General features: G+C 44.1%; 1 protein-coding gene across 2 annotated transcripts in view; it reads left to right on the forward strand.

Moving 5' to 3' along the window:
* fsd1l (fibronectin type III and SPRY domain containing 1-like) overlaps positions 1–27,679 on the forward strand; it is a 115,471-nt gene that overhangs the window by 9,405 nt on the left and 78,387 nt on the right. For both annotated transcript variants that reach the window (XM_070880678.1, XM_070880689.1), the window contains exons 3-4: positions 1,265–1,396; positions 25,316–25,417. In XM_070880678.1, the coding sequence (XP_070736779.1) occupies positions 1,265–1,396; positions 25,316–25,417 (234 nt within the window). The remainder of the gene's footprint in view (positions 1–1,264; positions 1,397–25,315; positions 25,418–27,679) is intronic.

The raw sequence follows: 27,679 nt of genomic DNA on the forward strand, positions 1-27,679 counted from the left end.
ACTTTTATAAAGGGGTTTGTGTACACGTGGATTAACTGCACACTGAGGCTTAAGGTTGACAGTAATGCACCATTTAGTTGAATTTTTGACTGGAAAGTTCTGAATTATTCACTCTCTCATCTATCATGGTTAAATTAAACAGCTGAGGATGGGAAACATAGAAACATAGAAAATAGGTGCAGGAGTAGGCCATTCGGCCCTTCGAGCCTGCACTGCCATTCAATGGGTTCATGGCTGAACATGCAACTTCAGTACCCCATTCCTACTTCTCTGGTCCAATATCCTCAGTCATTTGTTAATTCTGAAGAGTTTCATTTTCCTTGCAGTAGAATGAATTTGAAAAGGTCTCTCACAGTTAAGTAATATTTCAAGTTGCAGTAAACATTGGCTATGCTCCACGAGTACATTTGTTTGAGGGAAGATCGCATGGGGGCACTTTGTATTTAAAAAAAAAAAAAAAATGGTTCTGAACAATCATGGTTTACTTATCCTTAATTAATTTTGTGTAACTAGTTGGCACTAGTGATGGAGGTACTGGATTGATACTATTGAGGCTGACTTAGCTGATTGTCTTTTGTGGGGAGACCAAAACCCAGTGATGACTCAACAGCAGTGAGCGCTGTTCAGCCTCCTTTAGGCATTTATATCTATGCTCATTGTTCTTTTTTTTAAAAAAAAGATGCTGATATTAATTCTTTGCAAGAACTTATATGGGGGTGGGGGGGGGAAGGGAGATTCAAATGGTGGTCCTCTAAAGTTATTTAGTTTATTATTCTTCAAACCTTCAATTATTTTTGTCTAATTGCTAATTCTTTCTTTCCAATTTTCAATAAAAATGAATTTATCCATTTACTCATCTGACTGCATCTGTGATGAAACAATTTTAATTGTAAATTGCAGACAAATGCCTAAATTAGGTCAACATTGCATTTTTATCATCCCTCACTATAGCATGCTACACATCCGTCCAAGTCTGCCAAAACACAGCTAATTAAAACTAAGATGAGGCAACTTGTATTTTTAGAATTACAGTTCATAAGTGAACGTAACTTCTATAGCCAAATAGTTATGTAATATGAATTGACTGCATACAGACAAATGGAGTGCACTGCACATGATTTTTTTTCCCCCCCTTCAGTTCCTCTTTCCTCTCACCCAGTTCTAGTACTAATATGTGATTGATTGTGACATCTGCTTTGCTTCAGGTCCTATTTACCTGTATGAGAAAGTAAGAATTGATTTGTTACTTTCTGTTTCATGGCAGGTCAATACCACCAAGGTGGTGATTGAATTAGAAGAAGAATTTGGTGCTCTCCAGGCCACCTTAGATGAGATGAAGGATAGTATGACAAATAAAATTAAGCAAGAACAAGCATACAAAAGTCAAGAACTTCAGGTAACATCAGTCCTTTAAGACAAACTTTTCATTATGGTTTTTCCACCTTGTGTTATAAATATCTTATTGGGGTTATCTGGAAGAATTAGATCTTTTTTGTCTGTGTATGTGTGTATACCTGCATATGAAAATAAATGTACCAGTTCATAATATTTGAATTTTTCTGGTTACCCAAACACACAAGAGGTTACTGCACAAGATAAAAGCTCACGAAGTTGGGGGTAATATATTGGCATGGAGAGAGTATTGGCTAACTAACAGAAAACAGAGTGTTGGGATAAATGGGTCATTTTTCCGGTTGGCAAACAGTGACTAGTGGGGTGCTGCAGGGATCGGTGCTGGGTCCTCAACTATTTACAATTATATTAATGATTTGGATGAAGGGACCGAGTGTAATGCGAGGAGAACACAAAACATCTGCAATGGGATATAGACAGGCTAAGTGAGTGGGCAAAAATTTGGCAGATGGAGTATAATGTGGGAAATGTGAGGTTATCCACTTTGGCAGAAATAATAGAAAAGCAAATTATAATTTAAATGGAGAAAAATTGCACAGTGCTGCAGTACAGAGAGACCTTGGGGTTCTTGTGCACGAAACAGAAAGTTAGTACAGCAAGTAATCAGGAAGGCAAATAGAATGTTGGCCTTTATTGCAAGGGGGATGGAGTTAAAAGTAGATAAGTCCTGCTACAACTGTACAGGGTATTGTTGAGGCCACACCTGGAGTACTGGGTACAGTTTTGGTCTCTATTTAAGGAAGGGAATACTTGCATTGGAGGCTGTGCAGTGAAGGTTCACTGGGTTGATTCTGGCGATCAGGGGGTTGATATGAGGATAGGTTGAGTAGGTTGGGCCTAGACACATTGGAGTTCAGAAGAATGAGAGATGATCGAGGGGGCTCGACAAGGTGGATGCAGAGAGGATATTTCCACTCGGGGGAAACTAAAACTAGGGGACAGCAGGCTAGAACCTCCACTTTTTTTTGCCTGCTTAACGCCCATTTTACCGCTGAAATGACATACAATGCCCATATATCGCCCATTTTGGCACAAAATGGAAACTGGCGGGGATTTTTCGGCAACTTATCACCGAGCGTTACATTCCCCATGTGGTTAACACAGAGAAAAAATATTAACGCCTGCTCATTTTTTGGGGTGGAATCAGCAGGATGGGCGAATTCAACGCCCATAATATCGCCCAGCGTTACTTTCCACGCGGAAAGTAAACGACGTGATTCAATATTAACACCCGGCGACTGTTTTTTGTCATAAAGAGCATATTTACCCAAACTAGCGGCCATGGAGATCGCCCGTCATTAATTTCACCACCTCGCACACATTTCGCCCACTATATCGCTTGCTCAAAAAACTGCCCACAAAAAGTGGAACTAACCGGAACGAATCACAGCGTTATGGAAGCCATGTTGTAGATCGTATGTTGCGTCCTTTAAAAGGCTGCTGTGCTTCAACTTTGGCGGAGTTCGGATATACTCTGCAGGTCGTTGATGTGATGTGAACATCTCTAAAAACATCTTGACCGATTGGAATTGTGCTTGTCGGGACATTCCTTGTTTGTGTGCAATCGGTGGAAAACAGATCGCTACTGCAATGGGGCCTGTCCTTTCTCACCCTCTCTTGGTGGCCAAATACATGCAGCAGACTCGACATCGCCGAAGGAACGCTGCACTGCATTAATGTGCTTAATGTACGAAGTGGCAGACAGATGAGGAGGACCAGACGTTACACCCCCCGCAAGTACAAGGAGAAGCATTCTTACCTCGACTTGCCCGACACCACCTGCCTTCGGAGACTGCTCTTCCACAAAGAGGTTATCACTGAGGTATACCAGCTGATGAGGCAGACCTGCAGCCTGACAGAACTGCATTGTCCAGCGAGGTCCAAGTCACTGCGGCACTGTCGTTCTATGCCTCGAGTTCTTTTCAGGCCACAGCTGGCAACATGTGTGGACTTTCTCAGCATGCCGCACATCGCTGCATTAGACAGGTCACTGAAGTCCTGTTCGCACACGAGGGACTTGATCAGCTTCCCTATGACCAAGGAGGCACAGAGTGAGAGGGCTCTAGGTTTCTTCAGAATTGCAAACTTCCCCAAGGTACAGGGAGCAATAGACTGTGCGCACATTGCGATGCGGGCACCCTTTCAGGATGCTGAGGTTTTCAGAAACCGCAAGGGATTCCACTCCCTGAATGTCCAACTGGTTGTTGACCACCAGCAAATTATACTGGCAGTGAAAGCTCAATTTCTGGGCAGCATCCATGATGTGCACATCCTGTGTGAGAGCACTGTATCTCACTGACTTGTTTAACAATGAGCCACAAGGTCAATGCTGGATGCCTGGGGACAAAGGATATGGCCTCACCCACCTGGTTGATGACCCCCTGCGTGACACCCTCACCGAGGCCAAGAGCCACAGAGCTACTTGCAATATCATGGAGAAAACCATTAGGGTGCTGAAATAGCGCTTCAGATGCCTGGACCACACAGGAGGCGAGCTCCAATACCGCCCTGAGCAGGTAGCTCAATTCGTGGTGGTTTGCTCCATGCTACACAACTTGGCTATCAGGAGGAGACAAGAATTGCCTGATGAGTGACAGTCCACCTCGCCAGAGACGAGGAGGTGGACACTGACATCGGGCCAGACAATTAGGCTGACGCAGAAGCCATGCCCCCCCCCGTAGACTGCATGAAAGGGCCCATGTTGGCATGATAGCTGCAAGAGCCTTATGTCAGGAGCTCATCAATGAGTGCTTTGCCTAAAGAACGTTGGTGTTATTTACAAGGCTGACACACTGCTGGGTGTGCAGGTCATATATCAATGGTGGGCACCACCTTGATTGAAGCTAAGTGTGATTATACCCTTTGATAAGGAATCACCAGCGTGTAATGGTGCAGCTATCTGAGCCAATATGCTGCAAGGTTTTGTTAAATAAAAACATTTAAACCGAATGTTAGTCTGAAATCATTATTTCTGTACAAACCAACCCCCCCCGGCTTCTCCTCCCCACCTCTACCCCTTCTCCTTTCCCTCCTGACTCCAAGCCGCCTGGCCGAGTAGGTCCTCAGGCGATGTTTCATTGGGGGAGAGGGGGGTGACGGCCGAAGAGCTGCTTGGATGGATACAGAAGAGGACGGTCCCGAGGTGGGAGCGTGCTCCGAGCCATAAGCAAGATGTTGCTGCTGGCTCTCGAGTGGTTGGCAATGGGGGTGCATCACCTTGGGGTGCAGTGCGGTGCTCTGGGACCACTGGGAGCCCTCTGCCACCAGTGTTCCTGGATACCAGTTCGAGGGCCTCCTCCATCCCTTCCATTTTATGTTATTTGTTGGACAAAACTCGGTGCCAACTATATTCTTGGTGCTTAGTGGGCTTTTTGCTGCTGGTGAATCTCCGTCGTTCCTCCCACAACATCCAAACAAGCATACACCACAGCCACGCACTCTTTCGGTCTCTCCTCTTCTGTGCATGTATTGATGACCCTTGACCTCCTGAATCGCGGGAATCGAGCGTTGCCATGCCGTTGCTAAGGACGGCCACGCTTTACAGCAGAAGGTCAGAAAAATTTAACACTAACGCCCATTTGATACCGCTCACGGTAATGCCCATCTTCAAAAATGTAAACTAGGTGTTTTGAGAGTGGGCGAGAAGCCGGCGATCTGAAAACCCTTTTTTAATGCCCATTTTTGGGCGATAAGCTCAAAAATGGAGGTTCTAGCCCATAGTCTTAGAATAAGGGGCCGCCCATTTAAAACTGAGATGAGAAGAAATTTTTTCTTGGGGTTGTAAATCTATGGAATTCTCTGCCGTAGAGGTTGGATCATTGAATATATTTAAGGCGGAGATAGACAGATTTTTGAGCGAAAAGAGAATAAAGGGTTATGAGGAGCGGGCAGGGAAGCGGAGTTGAGTCCATGATCAGATCAGCCATGATCTTATTGAATGGTGGAGCAGCCTCGAGGGGCCAAATGGCCTACTCTTGCTCCTATTTCTTATGTTTTGTGTTCCTATGTAACTTTATGATCTCAATTTGAGTCAACTAGAATTGATCACAATGATTCAGAAATTTGACAAACTTCCCTTAATCGTGCCGCAATTTAACGTGGCACTATTTACAGCTTCCATTTGACGAATGAAAGGTTAGTAAAAATGTTAATCTTGTAATATATACATTTGGGTTGCCACCTCTCTCCTACCCCTGGAATTGTCACTTTTGCTTTTAAATGATACGTTCCTAAGCAGAAGTGCTGCCTTTGTCATTTCAGCCAATTAAAATGACTTTTTGTGTGCAACCTTATGCTGTGTTTCATATTCTGCATCACTTGCAGCTAGCCTTTCTCACTTACTCGTTGATGTGCATATTTCCTCCAATGTTGCCTTGTGCAAAATCTATGCAACAGGTAAAAAATCAATTGAACTGCTTTCTGTAATACTTCTAGCAATTAGCAGAATGAAACAGTGATCCCAAGGTCAAGAAACTCTTACAACTTGTATTTATATAGTGCCCAAGGGTGTCACAGGAGTATTATGAGATAAAAAGTTTGATACTGAGTTGCTCAAGGAGCAGTTGGGGCAGGTGAGCAAAAGCTTGGTCAAAGTGGTAGGTTTTAAGTAGTGTCTTAAAGGAAGAAAGAGGCGGAGAGGTTTAATCGGAATTTCAGAGCTTAGGGCCGAGGCAACAGAAGGCATGGCCACCAATGGTTGAGCGATTTATAATCCGGAATTAGAGGAGCGCAGATGGGCGGGGCGGGGTGATTGTGGGGCTGGAGGAGATTACAGAGCTAGGGAGGAGTGAGGCCATGGAGAGATTTGAAAACAAGGATGTGAATTTTGAATTCGAGGCGTTGCTTAACTGGGAACCAATGTAGGTCAGCGAGCACGGGTGATAGGTGAGCGGGACTTGGTGCGAGTTAGGACACGGGCCGCCGAGTATCCAGCAATATGCATCTGGTAGCGGCACCTGATCCTACTCTAGAAACAAAAGACACGCCCTTATTTAGCGCTTTGTGCAGTCGAGGAGGCCTATAAAAGGCTTGGGAGTTCAAGGAGGAGGCCTATAAAAGGCCTGGGAGTTCGGGAGCAGCAGGAGTTCGAGGAGGCGGCAGTTGGGGAGGCCTATAAAAGGCCCGGGAATTCGAGGAGGCCAGTTGGTGCAGGGACAGAAGGTAAACAAAGAAATAGAAAGAAATTGAAGGGTGACGTCACAGCCAAGCGGGTAAGTGATTGGCTGGTGGATTGGTGAGTATTTTATCTTTTTTTTTCCTTTTTATTTCCTTATCAGTAGGTAACCTTTGACATTGTTCCAAATTAAGTTAATCTAAGGGTTAAGTCATGGCAGGAAAGCCCAGACCCATGTCATGCTCCTCCTGTGTTATGTGGGAAGCCATGGATGCTTCCAGTGTCCCTGACGACTACATGTGCAGGAAGTGTATCCTGCTGTAGCACCTGACAGACCGCATTGCGGCACTGGAGCTGCGCATGGATTCATTCTGGAGCATCCGCGATGCAGAGGATGTTGTGAATAGCACATTTAGTGAGTTGGTCACTGCAGGCAAAGGTTACTCAGGCAGATAAGGAATGGTTGACCATTAGGCAGAGCAGTGGAAGGAAGGTAGTGCAGGGGTTCCCTGCGGTCATCCCCCTCCAAAACAGATGCACTGTTTTGGGTAATGTTGGGGGGGGGGATGACTCATCAGGAGAAGGCAGCAGCAGCCAAGTTCATGGCACCATGGGTGGCTCTGCTGCACAGGAGGGCAGAAAGAAGAGTGGGAGAGCTATAGTGGTAGGGGATTCTCTTCTAAGGGAAATAGATAGGCGTTTCTGCAGCCGCAATCGAGACTCCAGGATGGTATGTTGCCTCCCTGATGCAAGGGTCAAGGATACCTCAGAGCGGCTGCAGGACATTTTGGAGGGGGAGGGTGAACAGACAGTTGTCATGGTGCAGATGGGTATCAACGATATAGGTAAAAAAACAGGATGAGGTCCCACAAGCTGAATTTAGGGAGCTAGGAGTTAAACTAAAAAGTAGGACCTCAAAGGTAGTAATCTCCGGATTGCTACCAGTGCCATGTGCTAGTCAGAGTAGGAATTGCAGGATAGCTAAGATGAATACGTGGCTTGAGAAGTGGTGCAGGAGGGAGGAATTCAAATTTCTGGGACATTAGAACAGGTTCTGGGGGAGGTAGGACCAGTACAAACCGGACGGTCTGCACCTGGGCAGGACCGGAACCAATCTCCTAGGGGGAGTGTTTGCTAATGACATTGGGGAGGGATTAAACTAATATGGCAGGGGGATGGGAACCTATGCAGGGAAACAGAGGGAAGTAAAATGGGGGCAGAAGCAAAAGATAAAAAGAAGAAAAGTAAAAGTGGAGGGCAGAGAAACCCAAGGCAAAAATCAAAAAGGGCCACATTCCAGCAAAAGTCTAAAGGGACAAAGTGTGTTAAAAATACAAGTCTGAAGGCTCTATGCCTCAATGCGAGGAGTATTCATAATAAGGTGGACGAATGAACTGTGCAGACAGCTACTAACGAATATGATATAATTGGGATTACGGAGACATGGCTCCAGGATGACCAAGGCTGGGAATTCAATATTCAGGAAGGATAGACAGAAAGGAAAAGGAGGTGGGGTGGCGTTGCTGATTAGAGGAGATTAACGCAATAGTAAGGAAGGACATTAGCTTGGATGATGTGGAATCTGTATGGGTGGAGCTGCGGAATACCAAAGGGCAGAAAACGCTAGTGGGAGTTGTGTACAGACCACCAAACAGTAATAGTGAGGTTGGGGATAGCATCAAATGAGATAGGGATGCGTGCAATAAAGGTACAGCAGTTATCGTGGGCGACTTTAATCTACATATAGATTGGGCGAACCAAACTGGTAGCAATACAGTAGAGGAGGATTTCCTGGAGTGTATTAAGGATGGTTTTCTAGACCAATATGTCGAGGAACCAACTAGAGGGCTGGCCATCCTAGACTGGGTGATGTGTAACGAGAAAGGACTAATTAGCAATCTTGTTGTGCGAGGCCCCTTGGGGAACAGTGACCATAATATGGTAGAATTCTTTATTAAGATGGAGAGTGACACAGTTAATCCGAGACTAGGGTCCTGAACTTAAGGAAAGATAACTTTGATGGTATGAGATGTGAATTGGCTAGAATAGACTGGCGAATGATACTTAAAGGGTTGATGGTGGATAGGCAATGGCAAACATTTAAAGATCACATGGATGAACTTCAACAATTGTACATCCCTGTCTGGAGTAAAAATAAAACTGAGAAGGTGGCTCAACCGTGGCTAACAAGGGAAATTAGGGATAGTGTTAAATCAAAGGAAGAGGCATATAAATTGACCAGAAAAAGCAGAAAACCTGAGGACTGGGAGAATTTTATAATACAGCAGAGGAGAGCAAAGAGTTTAATTAGGAGGGGGTAAATAGAGTATGAGAGGAAGCTTGCTGGGAACATGAAAACTGACTGCAAAAGCTTCTATAGATATGTGAAGAGAAAAAGATTGGTGAATCAAACATAGGTCCCTTGCAGTCAGAATCAGGTGAATCTATAATGGGGAACAAAGAAATGGCAGACCAATTGAACAAATACTTTGGTTCTGTCTTCACGAAGGATGACACAAATAACCTTCCGGAAAAACTAGGGGACCGAGAGTCTAGCGAGAAGAAGGAACTGAAGGAAATCCTTATTAGGTGGGAAATTGTGTTAGGGAAATTGATGGGATTGAAGGCCGACAAACCCCCAGGGCCTGATAGTCTGCATCCCAGAGTACTTAAGGAAGTGGCCCTAGAAATAGTGGATGCATTGGTGATCATTTTCCAACAGTCTGTCGACTCTGGGTCAGTTACTATGAACTGGAGGGTAGCTAATATAACACCACTTTTTTAAAAAAAGGAGGGAGAGAGAAAACGGGGAATTATAGACCGGTTAGCCTGATCTCGGTAGTGGGGAAAATGTTGGAATCAATTATTATAGTTGAAATTGCAGCGCATTTGGAAAGCAGTGACAGGATGGATTTATGAAAGGGAAATCATGCTTGACAAATCTTCTAGAATTTTTTGAGGATGTAACTAGTAGAGTGGACAAGGGAGAACCAGTGGATGTGGTGTACTTGTGTTGCTCTGCTGCATCAGCCCAAACTACTAGTAACTGGCTTCTTTGTTCAATACTTGGACAAGTAAAATTCAATTGCTACAAAATGGTCACTAATCAGAATAGGGTTCCCAACAGCTGCAAGTGGGGCTTGAAACTACCTTGCATCTTGTTGAAAAACATTCAAGATCAAATTAATGAACTCATCAGGACAAACACCATCACCTGTCCAAGGTTTCTGGTACCAGACTAATTGTAATTGTCTTGGTGCCCATGTGGGAGAAACTCTTATGACGCTCAGTGAGGTTTTGAAGTAGCTATTCTTCATCTTCTACACACTATAGGGCCCAACTTTGGCTGTGACTTGCACCAATTTTTATGGAGTAAGTTTTTTCTGGTGTAAGTTTAAAAAATGCCATTTTCCCCAAAAAATTTGCTCCAGAATAAGTCAGTTGGGTACGATTTTTTTCGGTCGTTCTTTTTTTTCAAAAGGGGGCATTCCCAGACACTTACGTCAATTTTGGCCATTTATGTCACTTTGGCCAGCAAAAACTTACTCCAAATCGACTTGGGTGTGTAGCCTTGCGGGCAGTGAAGAAAAAGCAGTGCACCTTCGGCAGACATTAGGGCAGGGATGGAAAGGGAACTGAAGAGAACCTCCATAACCAAGCACCAAACATTGCAAGGAAAAGTTCAAACAATTAAAATACTAATAAAAATGAAGTAAATCCTACTGGAGAAATACGAGCTGCTGACTGCGATGTCACGGGGGGGGAGGGGGGAAGGGGGAAGAGTGCGGGGGAGCCAGAGAGAGAGAGATGCTGGTATACAAAACGCTCTTTCTTTTCTCCCCCCACCCCAACACACTTTCCCTTCCCTCCCATACACACTCTCTCCCCTCTCCCTCCCCCAAACATGTTTTTTCTCTCTCTCTTCTCCCCCCCCCCCCAAAAAAAAACCTCTCCTCCTCACCCCCCCCCCCCAAATACACTCTTTCTTTCTTTCTCCCCCCACCCCCAACACTTACTTTCTCTTTCCCCCCCCACCCCAAAAAACTCTCCTCTTCTCCTCCCCCCCCCCCCAGCCCATACACTTTCTCTCCCTCTTCCCTCCCCCCCCCCCCCCAAAAAAAAACAAACCTCTCTTCTTCCCTCCTCCTCCTCTTCCTCCCCTCCACCAATGCACTCTTTTTCTCTTTCTCCCCCCCCCCCCCCCCCCCCCCCCAAATCAAAACTCTCAAGCACAGCCAATAAATAAATAAAAATAAAACCGAAGTCCTACCTCGCCCGGGAACTCAGCGGGGGACACGCTGAGAGGGCAGAAGCATGCGTGCAGACTTCACTGTGCAGGTGCCGGCACGGCCTGTTGCTCCGCCCCCCACTTCAGAATGCACGCCATGCCAGGACTCCGGGGACTCCAAAGAGTGGCCAGGGTGGGGCCTCTTTTTTCCAGCATGCAAAGTTGGTGCCCTTAAGATAAGTGCGCTGAAAAAAGGGGTTGGGCAAAGTTGGGCCCAATAGAAGTATTGCCTACAATGACTGACTGGTTCTGAAACAACCACATGCTGAGCATGCAAATTGATACCATCATGTTGCAGATAGCGATGCTGCATATGGCTTCTGCTCTTGCATCGTATCAAGCCCCAGGTCCAGTGCTATTTGTGCCAGTTCATTCTCCAGTTAAGGATTCTTTACTCCCTGTGTCAAATCGCTTCTTGGCAAAAAGATTAGGACATAATCTTCAACCTCTTTATAGAAGCAGGGTAGATTAGACAGTGACAAATATTCTGCTCTTTAAATGTCTAAGATTTCAAATCCTTAGGATTCCTAGAAGTCTAATGAGTTGACTCTGAAGATGAACCACCAGGATTTCGTATGTGTCTTTTTTTAGGACAAGTGCACAAAAGAAAGAAAGGTTACTCTCTTTGGGCCATATGGGTAAAACCAGCAATTCCCTAGACTGCTGATTGAAAGCACATAAAACATAGAAAATAAATAGCTATTGACATGCAAAGGGCCAAAAGACAGCTTGGAATTTTGCATTTGTTTGAGTGTGTGCCCAGCTGGGCTCTGCCCCATGTGATGCACTGCCTGAATCAAAGCAAACAATGTACCTCAATAGCTGAGTCAGCATGTTTGTACCAGCATCTGTCGGAGGCTGTAAATACTGTGCATAATACAACAGTCCATTCATGTTCACTGACTTTCAATTGTTGCACAAAATGCTTGTTGCCAAACACCATGACTTGATAAATTTGCTTCACATTCAAGAAATGCCTCACACAAGGTAATAGTACTGGGCTGGCAACCCAAAGATTGAGATAAGTTGTGAAATTGAATTACCCAGATAAGTTGTGAAATTGAATTCAACAAATCTGGTCATTCGCGGATTGGCACCTGGAAAACCAACCATGAACCAGCCGATTTGTCTCTCAAACCCAACTGGTTCATGTGTCCTTCATGGAAAGGAACCTGTCGGATCAGGCCAGGACTCTGGCAGTCACAGCCCAATCAATGCTGCAGAGTCCTACTCACCAACATCAAGTTGGAAGTGCTGTCTCACAAACTAGTCAAGCAATAATCTTGACAGTCATATTCAGCCATATCTATCCACCAACATTCAAACTCCTCCATCATGCCTGGGTATATCCTGGCTTCCTTCTTGCCCCATTTCCCCACCCCTGCTCCTATCCAGCAGGAGTAGATTCACCAGAAGTGTGGTACAATGGTGTATGGTCAAGTGAGCTTGGCCCTGGGCAAAGGCTTCTCGCTTCAGGTCAAGCAAGATTAAGGAACCCTCCTGGTACCAAACATCACATGAGTACTCCTTCTATGTTGAATACAACTTGGGGGAAGCAAGGACACAAAGTTCTCTGGGCAGAGGGATTTTTATTGTCTTCCACCCACTTACTGGGCTTCTGCAGAGGGTAAAGGAACCAACTCAAGGGAGTAACTTACTTGACCACCTCATTCGCCTACCTGTTGAAAACACGTCTGACCACAATAGCCTAGGCAGCAGTGACACTGCATAGTCCTTGTGAAGGCACCCTGGTATGGCACTATCATCCGGTTAAGTAGGACAGACTAAGGTTATAAACTGGGCATCCATGAGGTCCTATGGGCCAGCAGCAGCAGCAAAATTGTATACCACCAAAATCTGTAACCAAATGGCCTTGCATATCCCTCACTCTTTTTCCTCCGTCAAGTCAGGAGACCTCAGTAAATGTTTCTGTCTCCGACACTCAGTAACTGTCTCCGTCTCTGGTTCACCCGGGGAGTATAGAAGGGTGCCAGGAGCAACATGAGGCTGGCTTAGAATGCAGCACCAACCTACCACACAAGAAATTAGCAGGTAGACAGCTAAGCGGTCCCACAACTAACTGATCAGGGCAAAGCTCTATAGCCCTGCGTCCAATCGGGCAACTAAGTAGTATAGTGCTGAAGATCTGTACACTAGAACCAGCTGCCCCCAGCCCAAGTTGTTATATTGCAGCTTTGACCCTGGTATCTACCTGATGACAACATGAAAATTTACTCGGGTATGTCCTATCCCCAAAAGCAAGATAAATCTAACCCATACAATTATCGCCCTCTCACAATCATCAACAAAGTGATGGAAGGAGTCAGCAGTGTCAAGTGATACCTGTTCACCAATAACCTGTTTGCTGATGCTCCGTTTAGATTCTGCTAGAACCACTCTGCTACGGACCTTATCACAGCCTTATTCCAGATGTGGATGAATGTCAAGGGAAAGGTGAGAACAACTTCCCTAAACATCAAGACCGCATTCAACTGACCATGGCACCATCGAGAAAATCGGAGGTCAATAGGGGCCAAAGGGAAAACCCTTCATTTGTATTATGAGCCAGAGGAAAATGGTCATAATTGTTGGAGGCCAATTGCAGCCCTGGGTTTTAACTGCAGAAGTTCCTCGAGAAAATTGTCCTCAGCCGAACCATCATCTGCTGCTGATCGGTGACCTTCCCTCCATTATAATCAGAAGTGGGACTGATGGCTGACTATTGCATACTATTCCGCTCCATTCATAACACCTCTGCTGATGAAGTAGTCCACGCTAGCTAGGACCAAGATAACATCCAGGCTTGGGCTGATAAGTAGCAGTTAACATGCATGAAACACAAGTGTCAGGTAATGATCATTTCTAACAAGAACGGATCCAATCACCTCCCACTGACCTTAAACAGCACCATCGTCAACGACTCCCAGCAGCACCATCATCGCTGACACCTCCACCATTAACATGCTGGGGTCACCATTGACCAGAAGCTTAATTAGACCAACTATATGAACAAAGTAGCTACAAGAGCAGGACATGGGCTGGTAACTCTACTACAAGCAGTTCATTTCCTGACCTAGAGCAATGTGATTGATTCTTAACTGCCCTAGCAAGTAACTCCAAATCGCTACGAAAAACTATTATAAAAATAAATCTGGATGAACCACTTGACATTAGACCTAGGCACTGGATTTAGACCCAACAAAGGCACACCCAGCAAATGTTCCCCCTAATTTTTCTTTTGGGTGAGCGGCCCATTCATAGTTTCGCGCATGCACGAAACTAACATATTAGAAAAGCCGGTCCTGGGCTGCGTGGGTTTGGCAGATAGCTGCGCAGCTTCGAAGGAACATTGCACCCAGCCTAGCTGCCTCCATCAGTAGCATGCTATAGACACAACTAAATGATCTCGTAACCAGTCGTTCAGATCAAAGCCCTGCAGTCCTGCCACATCCACTCGTGAATTGTGGTGGGCAATTAAACAATAAACCGGAGTCCAGCGCATGAGTGCAAAATACAAGTCTGAAGCATTTGCAACCACCTTCAGCCAGAAGTAGAGTGGATGATCCATCTCTGCTTCCTTCTGAAGTCCCCACCAGTCTTCACTCCACGTGATATCAAGAAACATAGGAATGCAGGAGTAGGCCATTCGGTCCTTTGAGCCTGCACCGCCATTCAATAACATCATGGCTGATCATTCACCTCTACCCCTTTCCTGCTTTCTCTCCATACCCCTTGATCCCTTTAGCCATAAGGCCCATATCTAACTCTCTTGAATATATCCAATGAACTGGCATCAACAACTCTCTGGCAGGGAATTCCACAGGTTAACAACGCTCTGAGTGAAGAAGTTTTTCCTCATCTCAGTCCTAAATGGCTTACCCCTAATCCTTGGACTATATCCCCTGGTTCTGGACTTGCCCAACATCGGGAACATTCTTCCTGCATCTAACCTGTCCAGTCCTGTCAGAATTTTATATGTTTCTATGAGATCCCCTCTCATTCTTCTAAACTCCAGTGAATACAAGCCTAGTCGATCCAGTCTCTCCTCAAATGTCAGTCCTGACATCCCGAGAATCAGTCTGGTGAACCTTAGCTGCACTCCCTCAATAGAAAGAACGTCCTTCCTCAGATTAGGAGACCAAAACTGAACACAATATTCCAGATGAGGCCTCACCAAGGCCCTGTACAACTGCAGTAAGACCTCCCTGTTCCTATACTCAAACCCCCTAGCTATGAAGGGCAACATACCATTTGCCGCCTTCACCGCCTGCTGTGGCTGAGCGTACTGGATACAGCAAAGGCTGTAGGCCCTGACAACATCATGGCTTATAGTGCTGAAGATTTGTGCTCCAGAACTAACTGTACCTCTAGCCAAGCTGTTCAAGTACAGTTAAAACACTGGCATCTAACCGACAAAGTAAAAAATTGTCCCGGTATGACCTGTCCATAAAAAGCAGGACAAATCCAATCTAGCCAATTAACACCCGATCTGCCTATTCTCCGTCACCAGCAACATGATTGAAGTTGTCATTGACAGTGCTATCAAGCGGCACTTACTCACCAATAACCTGCACTTTGCTCAGTTTGGGTTTTGCAAGGACCACTCTGCCCTTGACCTCATTACAGCCTTGGTCCAAACATGGACAAAAGGTCTGATTCCAGAGGTGAGGCGAGAGTGATGGCACTTGACATCAAGGCAGCCTTTGACCGCGTGTGGCATTAAGGAGCCCGAGCAAAATTGAAGTTAATGGGGATCTGGGGAAGACTCTGCACTGGCTGGAGGTCAGACCTAGCTCAAAGGAACATAAATAGAAGCAGGAGTAGGCCATACGGCCCCTCGAGCCTGCTCTGCCATTTAATACGATTGTGGCTGATCCAATCATGGACTCTGGTCCACTTCCCTGCCTGCTCTCCATAACCCTTTATTCCCTTATCATTTAAGAAACTGCCTATATCTGTCTTAAATTTATTCAATGTCCCAGCTTCCACGGCTCTCTGAGATAGCGAATTCCACAGATCTACAACCCTCTGAGAGAAGACATTTCTCCTCATCTCAGTTTTAAATGGGCGGCCCCTTGTTCTAAGATTATGCCCGCTAGTTCTAGTCTCCCCTATCATTGGAAACATCCTCTCTGCATCCACCCAGTTCAGCCCCCTCATAATCTTAGACTTTTTGATAAGATCACCTCATTCTTCTGAATTCCAATGAGTAGAGGCCCAACCTACTGCACCTTTCCTCATTAGTCACCCCCTCATCTCCGGAATCAACCTAGTGAACCTTCTCGAACTGCCTCCAAAGCAAGTATATCTTGTCGTAAATATGGAAACCAAAACTGCACGCAGTATTCCAAGCGTGGTCTCACCAATACCCTGTACAATTGCAGCAAACCTTCCCTGCTTTTATACTCCATCCTCTTTGCAAGATTTCATTGGCCTTCCTGATCACTTGCTGTACCTGCATACTAACCTTTTGTGTTTCATGCACAAGTACCCCAGGTCCTGCTGTACTGCAGCACTTTGCAATTAAATAATAACTTGCTCTTTGATTTTTTTTTCTGCCAAAGTGCATGACCTCACACTTTCCAACATTATATACTTCATCTGCCAAATTTTTGCCCACTCACTTAGCCTGTCTACGTCCTTTTGCAGATTTTGTGTGTCCTCACACATTGCTTTTTCTCCTATCTTTGTATCGTCAGCAAACTTGGCTACGTTACACTCGGTCCCTTCCAAATCATTAATATAGATTGTCAATAGTTGGGGCCCAGAACTGATCCCTGTGGCACCCCACTGGTTACTGATTGCCAACCCGAGAATGAACCATTTGTCCCTACTCTCTGTTTTCTGTTTGTTAGCCAATCCTCTATCCATGCTAATATATTACCCCCAACCCTGTGAACTTGTATCTGTGCAGTAACCTTTTATGTGGCATCTTGTCAAATGCCTTCTGGAAGTCCAAATATACTACATCCACTGGTTCCCTTTTATCCACCCTGTTCATTATATCCTCAAAGAACTCCCAACAAATTTGTCAACATGACTTCCCCTTCATAAATCCATGCTGACTGCCAGACCAAATTTTTCTTTTCCAAATGTCCTGCTACTGCTTTTTTAATAATGGACTTCAACATCTTCCCAACCACAGATGTTAGGCTAACTGGTCTATAGTTTCTTGCTTTTTGTTTGCCTCCTTTTTTAAATAGGGTTGTTACATTTGTAGTTTTCTAACCTGCTGGGACCTCCCCAGAATCAAGGGAATTTTGGTAAATTACAACCAATGCATCCACTATCCCTGCTGCTACTTCTCTTAAGACCCTAGGATGCAAGCCATCAGGTCCAGGGGATTTATCCGCCTGAAAATGGTTGTGGTGATTGGAGGCCAATCATGTTGGCCCCAGGACTTTGCTGCAGGAGTTCCTCGGGGCTAATGTCCTAGGCCCAACCTTCTTCAGCTGCTTCATCAGTGATCTTCTCTCCATCATAAGGTCAGAAGTGGGGATGTTTGCTGATTGCACAGTGTTTAGTTCCATTTGCAACTCCTCAGATAATGAAGCAGTCCGTGCCTGCATGCAGCAAGAATGAGACAACATTCGGGCTTGGACTGATAAGTGGCAAGTAACTGTCCTGCCATTGGGCTGATACGTGGCAAATAACATTCAACATAAATACTGTGGCTACAAGAGCAGGTCAGAGGCTGGGTATTCTGTGGCAAGGGACTCTCCTCCTGACTCCCCAAAGCCTTTTCACCATCTACAAAGCACAAGTCAGGAGTTGTGATGGAATAGTCTCCACTTGCCTGGATGAGTGCAGCTCCAACAACACTCCAGAAGCTTGACACCATCCAGGACAAAGCAGCCCACTTGATTGGCACCCCATCCATCACCTTAAATATTCACTCCCTCCACCATCGGCGTACCTTGGCTGCAGTGTGTACCATCTACAAGATGCACTGCAGCAACTCTCCAAGGTTTCTTCGACAGTACCTCCCAAACTTCTGATCTGAACCATCCAGGACAAGGGCAGCAGGCACTTGGGGACGCCAAAACCTTCAAAGTTTCCTCCAAGTCGCATTCCATCTTGACTTGGAACTATATTGCTGTTCCTTCATCGTTGCTGGGTCAAAATCCTGGAACTCCTTCCCCAACAGCACATTGGGAGTACCGTCATCATGTGGACTGTAGCAGTTCAAGAAGGCGCCTCACCATCACCACCTTGAGGGCATTAGTGATGGCAATAAATGCTGGTCTTGCCAGCGACGTCCGCATCCTGTGAATGAAAAAAAATAATAGTGTGATGGAATGCTCACCACTCGCCTGGAAGGGTGCAGCTGCAACAACACTCAAGAAGCTCAATACCATCTAGGAGTGAGCATTATGCTTGATCGTTGCCCTGCCACTGGACTCGGTATCTGCTGTTGGTGCCTTATGGCTGAGATATGTGCTGTTTATCCATGTGCCTATGGATATTTGGGAACAGAAATTTCCTCAGGAGGGTGATGATAAATTGCTGCAAAGTGCACTGTTGGATCAAATCTCCAACTACATAAAGGTGCTAAAGTAAAAGTTGCCCAAATGCGTAATGTGTTTGCATAGGTCTTTGACCCAGTGCGGAACCTCCCATCCCCGTGACCACCTCTACCACAGATGGTAGACACATTCCCCTCAAAATCTCTCACCATCCGAACTTGGACATGTATCATTGTTCCTTCCTTCCTTGCTGGATCAATATCCTAGAATTCCCTACCTAATGCCATCGCGAGAGCACTGTTGCTGCAAGGGCTGCAGTAGTTCAAGAAGGTGCACCACCTCTTATGACCAGGGATGGACAATATGTGCAGCCTTGCCAGTGTTGCCCACATCACAAAAACAAAATAAAGGGGCACCAGTCTTGAGGAAACTGGGGTCAGGGCAAGTCTAACTGTTACATAAATCGACTGGAAGGGGGTGGTGGCTGTAAGACTACTCTGGAACACTCAAACCACAGAACAGCACAAGCCAGTATAACTGTGGACAGAAATTATGGTGGTCAGCTACGTCAGTGGGGAGGTAAAGCCTTGCTTCTACTCCTTGTCTACATACAGTCCTACTCAAATCCTTGTATTTGGGTATGATGACGTAACTGGAGATGCTCTGTTTGCACATTTCATCATGCCATTTTCAGGAATTGGCTTTATATCTGGGCATCTCTATCTCTATTGGACATGAAAGTGTCTGAACTTGTCCTTCTGTTTCCCCAATCCCACTAGTAGTTCAAAAGTACAAGTAGTGTGTGAGCATTGCTTTGGTAACTTCTCATTGACCCTAAAGACTTTGGTTCTTGAATGTTATGTCAATGAAAAGAGGCAATATCTGATTACCTTGCAGAAAGAATGTCCTTTCTCTCAGGAAGGAAGAGATGGAATTCCTTGAGCGACAAAAATGGTTAATATTCTGATTGCATGACTATTGAGAGAGAAACAATTCCCTACTTCAAACAAAGACTGCATTATATCTGGACAGCAGGCCTAGGATTTTAAGTTCCTTGCTTTGCCTGTTTCCAGCACCGCTGGTCTAGAAAGTTATCGTGGAGGCCAGTTAAGCAATTAAAGATTTGTCAAAAATTAAGTTATATAGAAATCAGTATGAACTTTGCCTGGCATAAGAGGTCTTGGTACTATTAGCTGTTTTCTCACAATCCAGGTTCATATTGTGAAATGGTGTAAAATCATCATCTAAACTCCAGTGAGTATAGGCCCAACCTGCTCAACCTTTCCTCATAAGACAACCATTTCATCTCCGGAATCAACCTAGTGAACCTTCTGCGAACTGCCTCCAATGCAAGTACATCCGTCCTTAAATAAGGAGACCAAAACTGTACGCAGTACTCTAGGTGTGGTCTATCCAATGCCCAGTACAGTTGTACATAAGAACATTAGGAGCAGGAGTAGGCCATACGGCCCCTCGAGCCTGCTCCACCATTTAATAAGATCATGGCTGATCCGATCATGGACTCAGGTCCACTTCCCTGCCTGCTCCCCATAACCCCTTATTCCCTGAAGAAACTGTCTATCTCTGCCTTAAATTTATTCAATGACCCAGCTTCCACAGCTCTTTGAGGCAACGAATTCCACAGATTTACAACCTTCAGAAGAAATTCCTCCTCATCTCAGTTTTAAATGGGCGACCCCTTATTCTAAGATTATGCCCCCTAGTTCTAGTCTCCCCTATCAGTGGAAACATCTTCTCTGCGTCCACCTTGTCAAGCCCCCTCATAATCTTTATGTTTTGATATGATCACCTCTCATTCTTCTGAATTCCAATGAGAATTCCAGGTGTGGCCTCATCAATACCCTGTATAACTGTAGCAAGACTTCCCTGCTTTTAGAAACATAAACCTAGAAGATAGGAGTAGGCCATTCGGCCCTTTGAGCCTGCAGCACCATTCAATATGATCATGGCTGATCATGCAACTTCAGTACCCCACTCCTGCCTTCTCTCCATACTCCCTTTAGCCATAAGGGCTACATCTAACTCCCTTTTGAATATATCCAACGAACTGGACTCAACAACTTTCTGTGGTAGAGAATTCCACAGGTTCACAATTCCCTGGGTGAAAAAGTTTCTCCTCATCTCGGTCTTATATGGCTTACCCCTTATCCTTAGACTGTGACCCCTGGTTCTGGACTTCCCCAACATCGGGAACATTCTTCCTGCATCTAACCTGTCCATATATGCTTCTATGAGATTCCATCTCATTCATCTAAATTCCAGTGAATATAAGTCTAGTCGATTCAGTCTTTCTTCATATATCAGTCCTGCCATCCCGAGAATCAGTCTAGTGAACCTTCGCTGCACTCCCTCAATAGCAAGAATGTCCTTCCTCAGATTAGGAGACCAAAACTGCACACAATACTCAAGGTGTGGTCTCACCAAGGCCCTGTACAATTGCAGCAAGGCCCCCCTGCTCTTATACTCAAATCCTCTCGCTATGAAAGCCAACATGCCATTTGCTTTCTTTACTGTCTGCTGTACCTGCATGCCAACTTTCAATGACTGATGTACCATGACACCCAGGCCTCGTTGCACCTCCCCTTTTACTAATCTGCCGCCATTCAGATAATCTGCCTTCGTGTTTTTGCCACCAAAGTGGATAACCTCACATTTATCCACATTATACTGCATCTGCCATGCATTTGCCCACTCACCTAACCTGTCCAAGTCACCCTGCAGCCTCTTAGCATCCTCCTCACAGCTCACACTGCCACCCAGCTTAGTTTCATCTGCAAATTGGAGATATTACATTCATTTCTTTCGTCTAAATCATTCATATATATTATAAATAGCTGGGGTTCCAGCACTGAACCTTGCGGTACCCCACTAGTCACTGCCATTCTGAAAAGGACCCGTTTATTCCCACTCTGCTTTCTGTCTGCCAACCAGTTCTCTCTTCACGTCAATACATTACCCCAAATCCCATGTCCCTTAATTTTGCAAACTAATCTCTTGTGTGGGACCTTGTCAAAAGCCTTTTGAAAGTCCAAATACATCACATCCACTGGTTCTCCCTTGTCCACTCTACTAGTTACGTCCTCAAAAAAAAAAATTCTAGAAGATTTGTCGATTATGACTTCCCTTTCATAAATCCAAGCTGACTTGGACTGATCCTGTCACTGCTTTCCAAATGCACTGCTATTACTGCTATACTCCATTCCCTTTGCAATAACGGCCAAGATTCCATTGGTTTTCCTGATCACTTGCTGTACCTGCATACTAACCTTTTGTGTTTCATAAACAAGTACCCCCAGATCCTGCTGTATTGCAGCACTTTGCAATTTTTCTCCTTTTAAATAATAACTTGCTCTTTGATTTTTTTTTCTGCCAAAGTGCATAACCTCATACTTTCCAACATTATACTCCACCTGACAAATTTTTGCCCACTCACTTGGGCTGTCTGTCCTTTTGCAGATTTTTTTGTGTCCTCCTCACGCATTGCTTTTCCTCCTATCTTTGTATAGTCAGCAAACTTGGCTATGTTACACTCGGTCCCTTCATCCAAGTCATTAATATAGATTGTAAATAATTGGGATCCCAGCACTGGTCCCTGCGGCACCCCACTAGTTACTGATTGCCAACCCAAGAATGAACCATTGATCCCGACTCTCTGTTTCTATTAGTTAACCAATCCTCTATCCATGCTAATATATTACTCCCAACCCCGTGAACTTTTATCTTGTGCAGTAATCATTCATGTGGCACCTTGTCAAATGCCTTCTGGAAATCCAAATACACCACATCCACTGGTTCCCCTTTATCCACCCTGTTCATTACATCCTCAAAGAATTCCAGCAAATTTGTTAAAAGTGACTTCCCCTTCATAAATCTTTGCTGACCCTGACTGAATTATGTTTTTCCAAATGTCCTGCTACTGCTTCTTTAATAATGGACTCCAACATTTTCCCAACCACAGATGTTAGGCTAGCTGGTCTATAGTTTCCTCCTTTTTGACTGCCTCCTTTTTTAAATAGGGGTGTTACATTTGCAGTTTTCCAATCTGCTGGGACCTCTCCAGAATCCAGGGAATTTTGGTAAATTACAACCAAAAGACTTCCCTGCTTTAATACTCCATCCCTTTTGCAATAAAGGTCAACATTCCATTTGCCTTCCTAATTACTTGCTGTACCTGCATACTAACTATTTGTGTTTCATGTACGAGGACCCCCAGATCCTTCTGTACCACAGCATTCTGTCGTCGCTATACATTTCAATAACCTGCTTTTCTATTCTTCCTATCAAAGTGGATAACCTCACCTTTTCCCACATTATCCTCCATCTGCCAAATTTTGGCCCACTCACTTAAACTATCTACGGGCCCAAATTTCCCTAGGAGCAACCAGATTTTTTTTTTTGGAGTATCTTTAAAAATCGCAATTCTGCCCATTTAATTTGCTCCAGTGTAAGTGAGTTCGTTTTTTTTAGTTTTTTTTTAAAAAGGGGGCGTTGCCAGTCTGTTTTGGCCACTTAAGCAAGTTTAGACAGCTAAAAGTTATTCCAAACTAACTTAGGCCAGCGTATATGGCCACTTGTGTCTGCACAGAAAAACCTTGCGGTGAACTAACAAATCAGTGCAGGTAGCCAGAGATTTGGGGGGGGGTGGGGGGGCCGCGCCGCCGCCGCCACAGAAGGGAAGTGAGAGGACCTTGCAAATCACTGAACACCTTCACAACAACATTAAAGAAGCATAAATACATTTAAAGCACAAAAGTAAACATTCAATAAGAAATAAAAAATACAAGGAAGCTGAGAGGACCTGCATCTAGCACCTAAACTTACAAAGCACAAAAAGTAATAAGCAATTAATTAACAAATAAAAAATATAAGGAACCCTGTACCTAAGGCACCCAAGACCTAAGTAATAAGTAATCAATCAATCAATAAATAACAAATAAAAAATAGAAGCCCTAACTTAGGGAACGCAGTGGGCCGCTGATGAGGGAGCCCATTCGGCCAGGGCTAGGGGCGGCGTGCTTCTGGCCCCTCCCACACAGCCTACAGAGCATCGCAGAGATTCAGGCTGCGAGAAGCTACTGCACATGAGTGCCGGGACCTGGTTCTGCCCCCCACTGGATGTGCTGCGCCACGCCGAGGCCGAAGACATCCTGAGGAGCGGGGAGAACTGGAAGGTAACTTTTTGGCGCCCCTTAAGTCTCAAAAGTCGACGCACCTTTTTTTTTTTGCAGGGGTGGACAACTTGGCCCCTATATCCCTTTGTACAGACTCTGTGTCCACCTCACAACTTACTTTCCCAATGTGGCATTAGATAAGTTTTCATATTTACAGCATAAGCCAGGCCAGCCTGTATAAGGAATGTAAATGTGACCTTTACATGCTTTGCTATATCTGAAGGGCTGCTGTCTTCAAGTCTTGAACACTATTGTGTAAAGATTGCATTGTTACTATTTTCAGTCGTTTTGCAGCAATCTGTAGGCAGACTTCACTTTCATATTTCAAGAATCTAGAAAACTGTAACATTCCTTCTAAAAGGACATCCCAAGTCTAGGATATTTGATATCCATCAATGTGTGGCCCCCAGGGCCAAATAAAAGCAAAGATTAATGGCCCATTTGTTTCAATACTGCTGGAGGCAATCTTAATGTCTTTTTTTGCCCAGATTTAAATATTTTTCAAAAATGGCAACATCAGGGCCATTGGAGGCACCAAGCATCATCTTGAGATGGAGTTTTTTTTTTTTGCATGGTGCCTCCAAATGCTGAGCTACTGAGATATCTACATGCTTGTGCAGGCTAACACTGTGCTTTTAGGTCAGCAAGGAGATAAGTGATGGGTGAGCGGGATGGTGCAGAATAGGATGCGGGCAGCAGAGTTTTGAATGAGTAGAAGATGGGAGGCCAGTCAGGAAAGCATTGTAATAGATGAGCCTGGAGGTGTCAAAAATACAGAAGAGTTTCAGCAGATAGAATTAGGCTGTCTTTGTAATGAGTGGATATGGAGTCAGAAGCTAAGCCTGGGGTCAAATAGAATGCCAAGAGTGGGAACTGTCGGCTTAAAATTGAGACACGAGCTGGAAAGGGGGGTTGACATCAGTAGCATGGGTATGAAGTTTGTGGTGGGGCCAAAGACTATGGCTTCAATCTTCCCCAATGTTGAACTTGAAATTGCAGCTTGCTCACGACTGAATGTTGGACAAGCAGTCTAACAACTGAGGATAAGCACCAACTTCAAATGGCCTGTTTCATTGTTAGAATGTTTTTGTAATTCTGTGTAACATTGTAGCATGCATGGGGTGTCCTTTCTCTTCCATTCTCCCCTTGGCCAAATTGGGGCTGTGTTCCAGCAGCTCTGATGATGATCTTTGGATTCCCACCACCAGGTTCTCTTGGGTTCTTTCCTCCTGGATAATTAAGTTTTTGTTTGTGTGGCTAAATTTCATTCAAAGCATTAAGACCATACCTGTGGTAGAAAATGAAGCAAATGGAGATTTTGTTTGCTGTTGACCTCTTGCTGTTCGAGTTGAGGCCATATCTATCTAAAATTTTCTTAAATACCATGTTGTAACTTGGTTGTCGATGACCTGATTTTTCTTGTATTTAGTATTTGAGCACAATGTAGCTTTTGTAATTTGAGACATTACTAACCCGTCTGCCCACAAAGGCCGTGGGCGTTATGTGGTAAACTTAACATTTGGCTCCTGTGGAAGTAAACACTGAAGGATAACTTGTTTTTCTGTGTTGGGTGAATAGACCACTGAAAATGTGACTAAGTTTTTGTATAACTGAAATGAGGGAGAGTTGGAACTATCAAAATATATTTATTTCATTTTTTCGTTGACATTGAGGGTTTACTGCTGAAATTTAGAGTTAATTTAAATGAATTCAAATGAATCAGTGAATAATGTCTTTCGATTTGCAATTTATGTTGATAAATTTGTTAAAATAAAACTTTATAGGATAGTATGTGATCATATTGAATGTAGATGGATGACTCCTGTTCTTTTAACCTGACCAGAACCAGTTGACCATATGCAGCAATGCATTGGAAGGTTCAGAGGAGCTGCTGGAATATGCAAATCGGACATTGAGCACAGATGACTCTGAAGCTTTCACTAAGGTATAGATTTGGCTTTGCATGGAAGTGACACAGAAAGTATGTAGGAAGATGTTGAACATTATTGGCAGGAGAAAAGTTAGTTTTGAAAATTTTGGAAGTAGCTTTTTCTAAACTGTAGAGGAACGTTATTAAGATCAGTCGAAATGGCCAATGGAGTACAACAAACTCATGCAAGAACCTCCTGAGTTGGTGCCATTTTTTACTTGTAAACTACACAGTAAATAATCATGTCTTTCCACCAGGATCAGAATTTTTGACAAATTTCTAACTTGTCCATTTAAATGCTGACAACTGTCCAGTGCAGTGTTGGTCCAGCTTACTGCACTATGGAGAGGTAGAATGTGGATTCTTGGCAGTTACCCATAATAAGTGTGTACTCAAAAAAATTGCAGAGTTAAGGCTGTGTCTCTCCACAAACTCTGAGCTAAAATTGGGGAGAGCTTCACTTTGGGCTGCTCTTGTGTAACTACTAGTGGTTAGCAGGAGTGGCAGAAAATCTCGAGCATGTTCCCTGTCCCTGTCCCCCTTAGTCAGCAAATGGTGCAAGGCTCAAGAGATTCTAGAGGGAAAAGGGAGACCGCTAACAAATGGGACCAAAGAGATCTCAGGATGGCTATATCTATATAGACTGTTGCGTGGGTTTCAATTTGTTTCGAATTGTTGAAGTGTATATAAAAGTGCATTGAAATACCAGTAATACTTTTAAGTTGTAAAATTCAGCTGCTATATAATTGGTTTAAGGAATATTGAGAGAGTTGAATATTTCAGAGACTACCAAATGAATTTTGAATGAAAATACCTCATTGTGTATTTGGTATACTGTATGCTTCAATGACCTATGAAATGTTGTGATTCACCTATTGACTAAATTCTGGAATATCAGCAAACCTTTATTACCTGCTAAAGCTTAGCTATGCTGGCTTCAATTCCTAGTGTTCTTGATATTTAAAACATCTCAAGTTTCTGTACTAAGTTTTCTGCTTTGCAGTTTTTAACAGTTATAAGAATTGCCTGCTATGGTGAATTCCTGCTTTCTCCTGTTGATGTTTGATATACCTCCCATAAAGGGGGAAAAAACATTCAGGCCATGAGTGCTTAAGGCTTAAAATCAAACAAGTCGGCTTCAGTGCCCTCGTACAAACATTCCGTGTACCATGTATCCAAAAGCTGCATTTTCTCCCCTGTATTAGCTGTCAGTTTAAATGTGAAGATGTCCTGTGTTGGAACAGCCTTGTTAGAATCTGTACTGAATGAAAGCTAGATGTTGAATAGACAGTGAATGCATGTAAATGGGAACATTGGAGTAAGATGCTTTGATTGGGAAAGACTGGAAGTGACTGAGAAAATTAGATATATTTTGTTAAGGGAAGGACATTGCCATTGTTCAGTGGTTTTAAGGTGTTTGTTTATTTGTGGGTTAAAGCATGAAGCATAATAGTAGATCACATACAATAGGTGGGAATATTTTTCCAAATGTCTCCACAAGCATAGCTCCTGTCCAGTCCATCCCATGGTTCCCTGGCCTGATAATTTTGGAGCCTTTCAGACATGTATATTGTATTTACAATCTCATTGCTGTCTCTTCCATTGAAGCATTCAAGATTTTTACAACTAAGATGACAATGTAACTGGACAACCATGGAGCACAATTCTTAAATGGGCAGTGCTTCTAGGTGGGTTTTCCCTGTGAAGAATGGACTGCATTTGAAGAATAAAATACACCTAGCGAAGGCGTTTCATAGTTTTTTTTTTGAAGATAAAGGAGAACACTTCCCTGTTCATCCCTCCCTTTTCAAAAATAGCACAATATAGGTTTCTTGTTCCAATTGATTTAGGATGTTACATTGGAATCCTTATAGTTCTCGGGGTTGTTTGATGCTAAACAAGACGGACAAAGTTAATTTAGTTGTAATCTTTTCTCATTTAAATGGCTACTAATAATTTGGATGATATACTAAGGCTTTAACTCAAAAGTAGGAAATGTTTAACCAACCACTATGTGGATCACTGTAAACATTGCACCTCTGCTTCAAAATATTTAAAGTTACATTTGCAGGATGTATTAATCCCTGTATTGGAATTTAAAAAAACATTCACAGGATGTGGATGTTGCTGGCAATGCCGGCATTTATTTCCCATCCTAGTTTCCCTCAATGGTGTGCTGCCTTCTTGAACTGCTGCAGTCCATATGGTAAAATGCTGCCACAATGCTGTTCGGTAGGGAGTTCCAGGATTTTGACCCAATGATGATGAAGTAACGGC

Source organism: Pristiophorus japonicus, chromosome 1, assembly GCF_044704955.1.
Source record: "Pristiophorus japonicus isolate sPriJap1 chromosome 1, sPriJap1.hap1, whole genome shotgun sequence".
Lineage (NCBI taxonomy): Eukaryota > Metazoa > Chordata > Chondrichthyes > Pristiophoridae > Pristiophorus > Pristiophorus japonicus.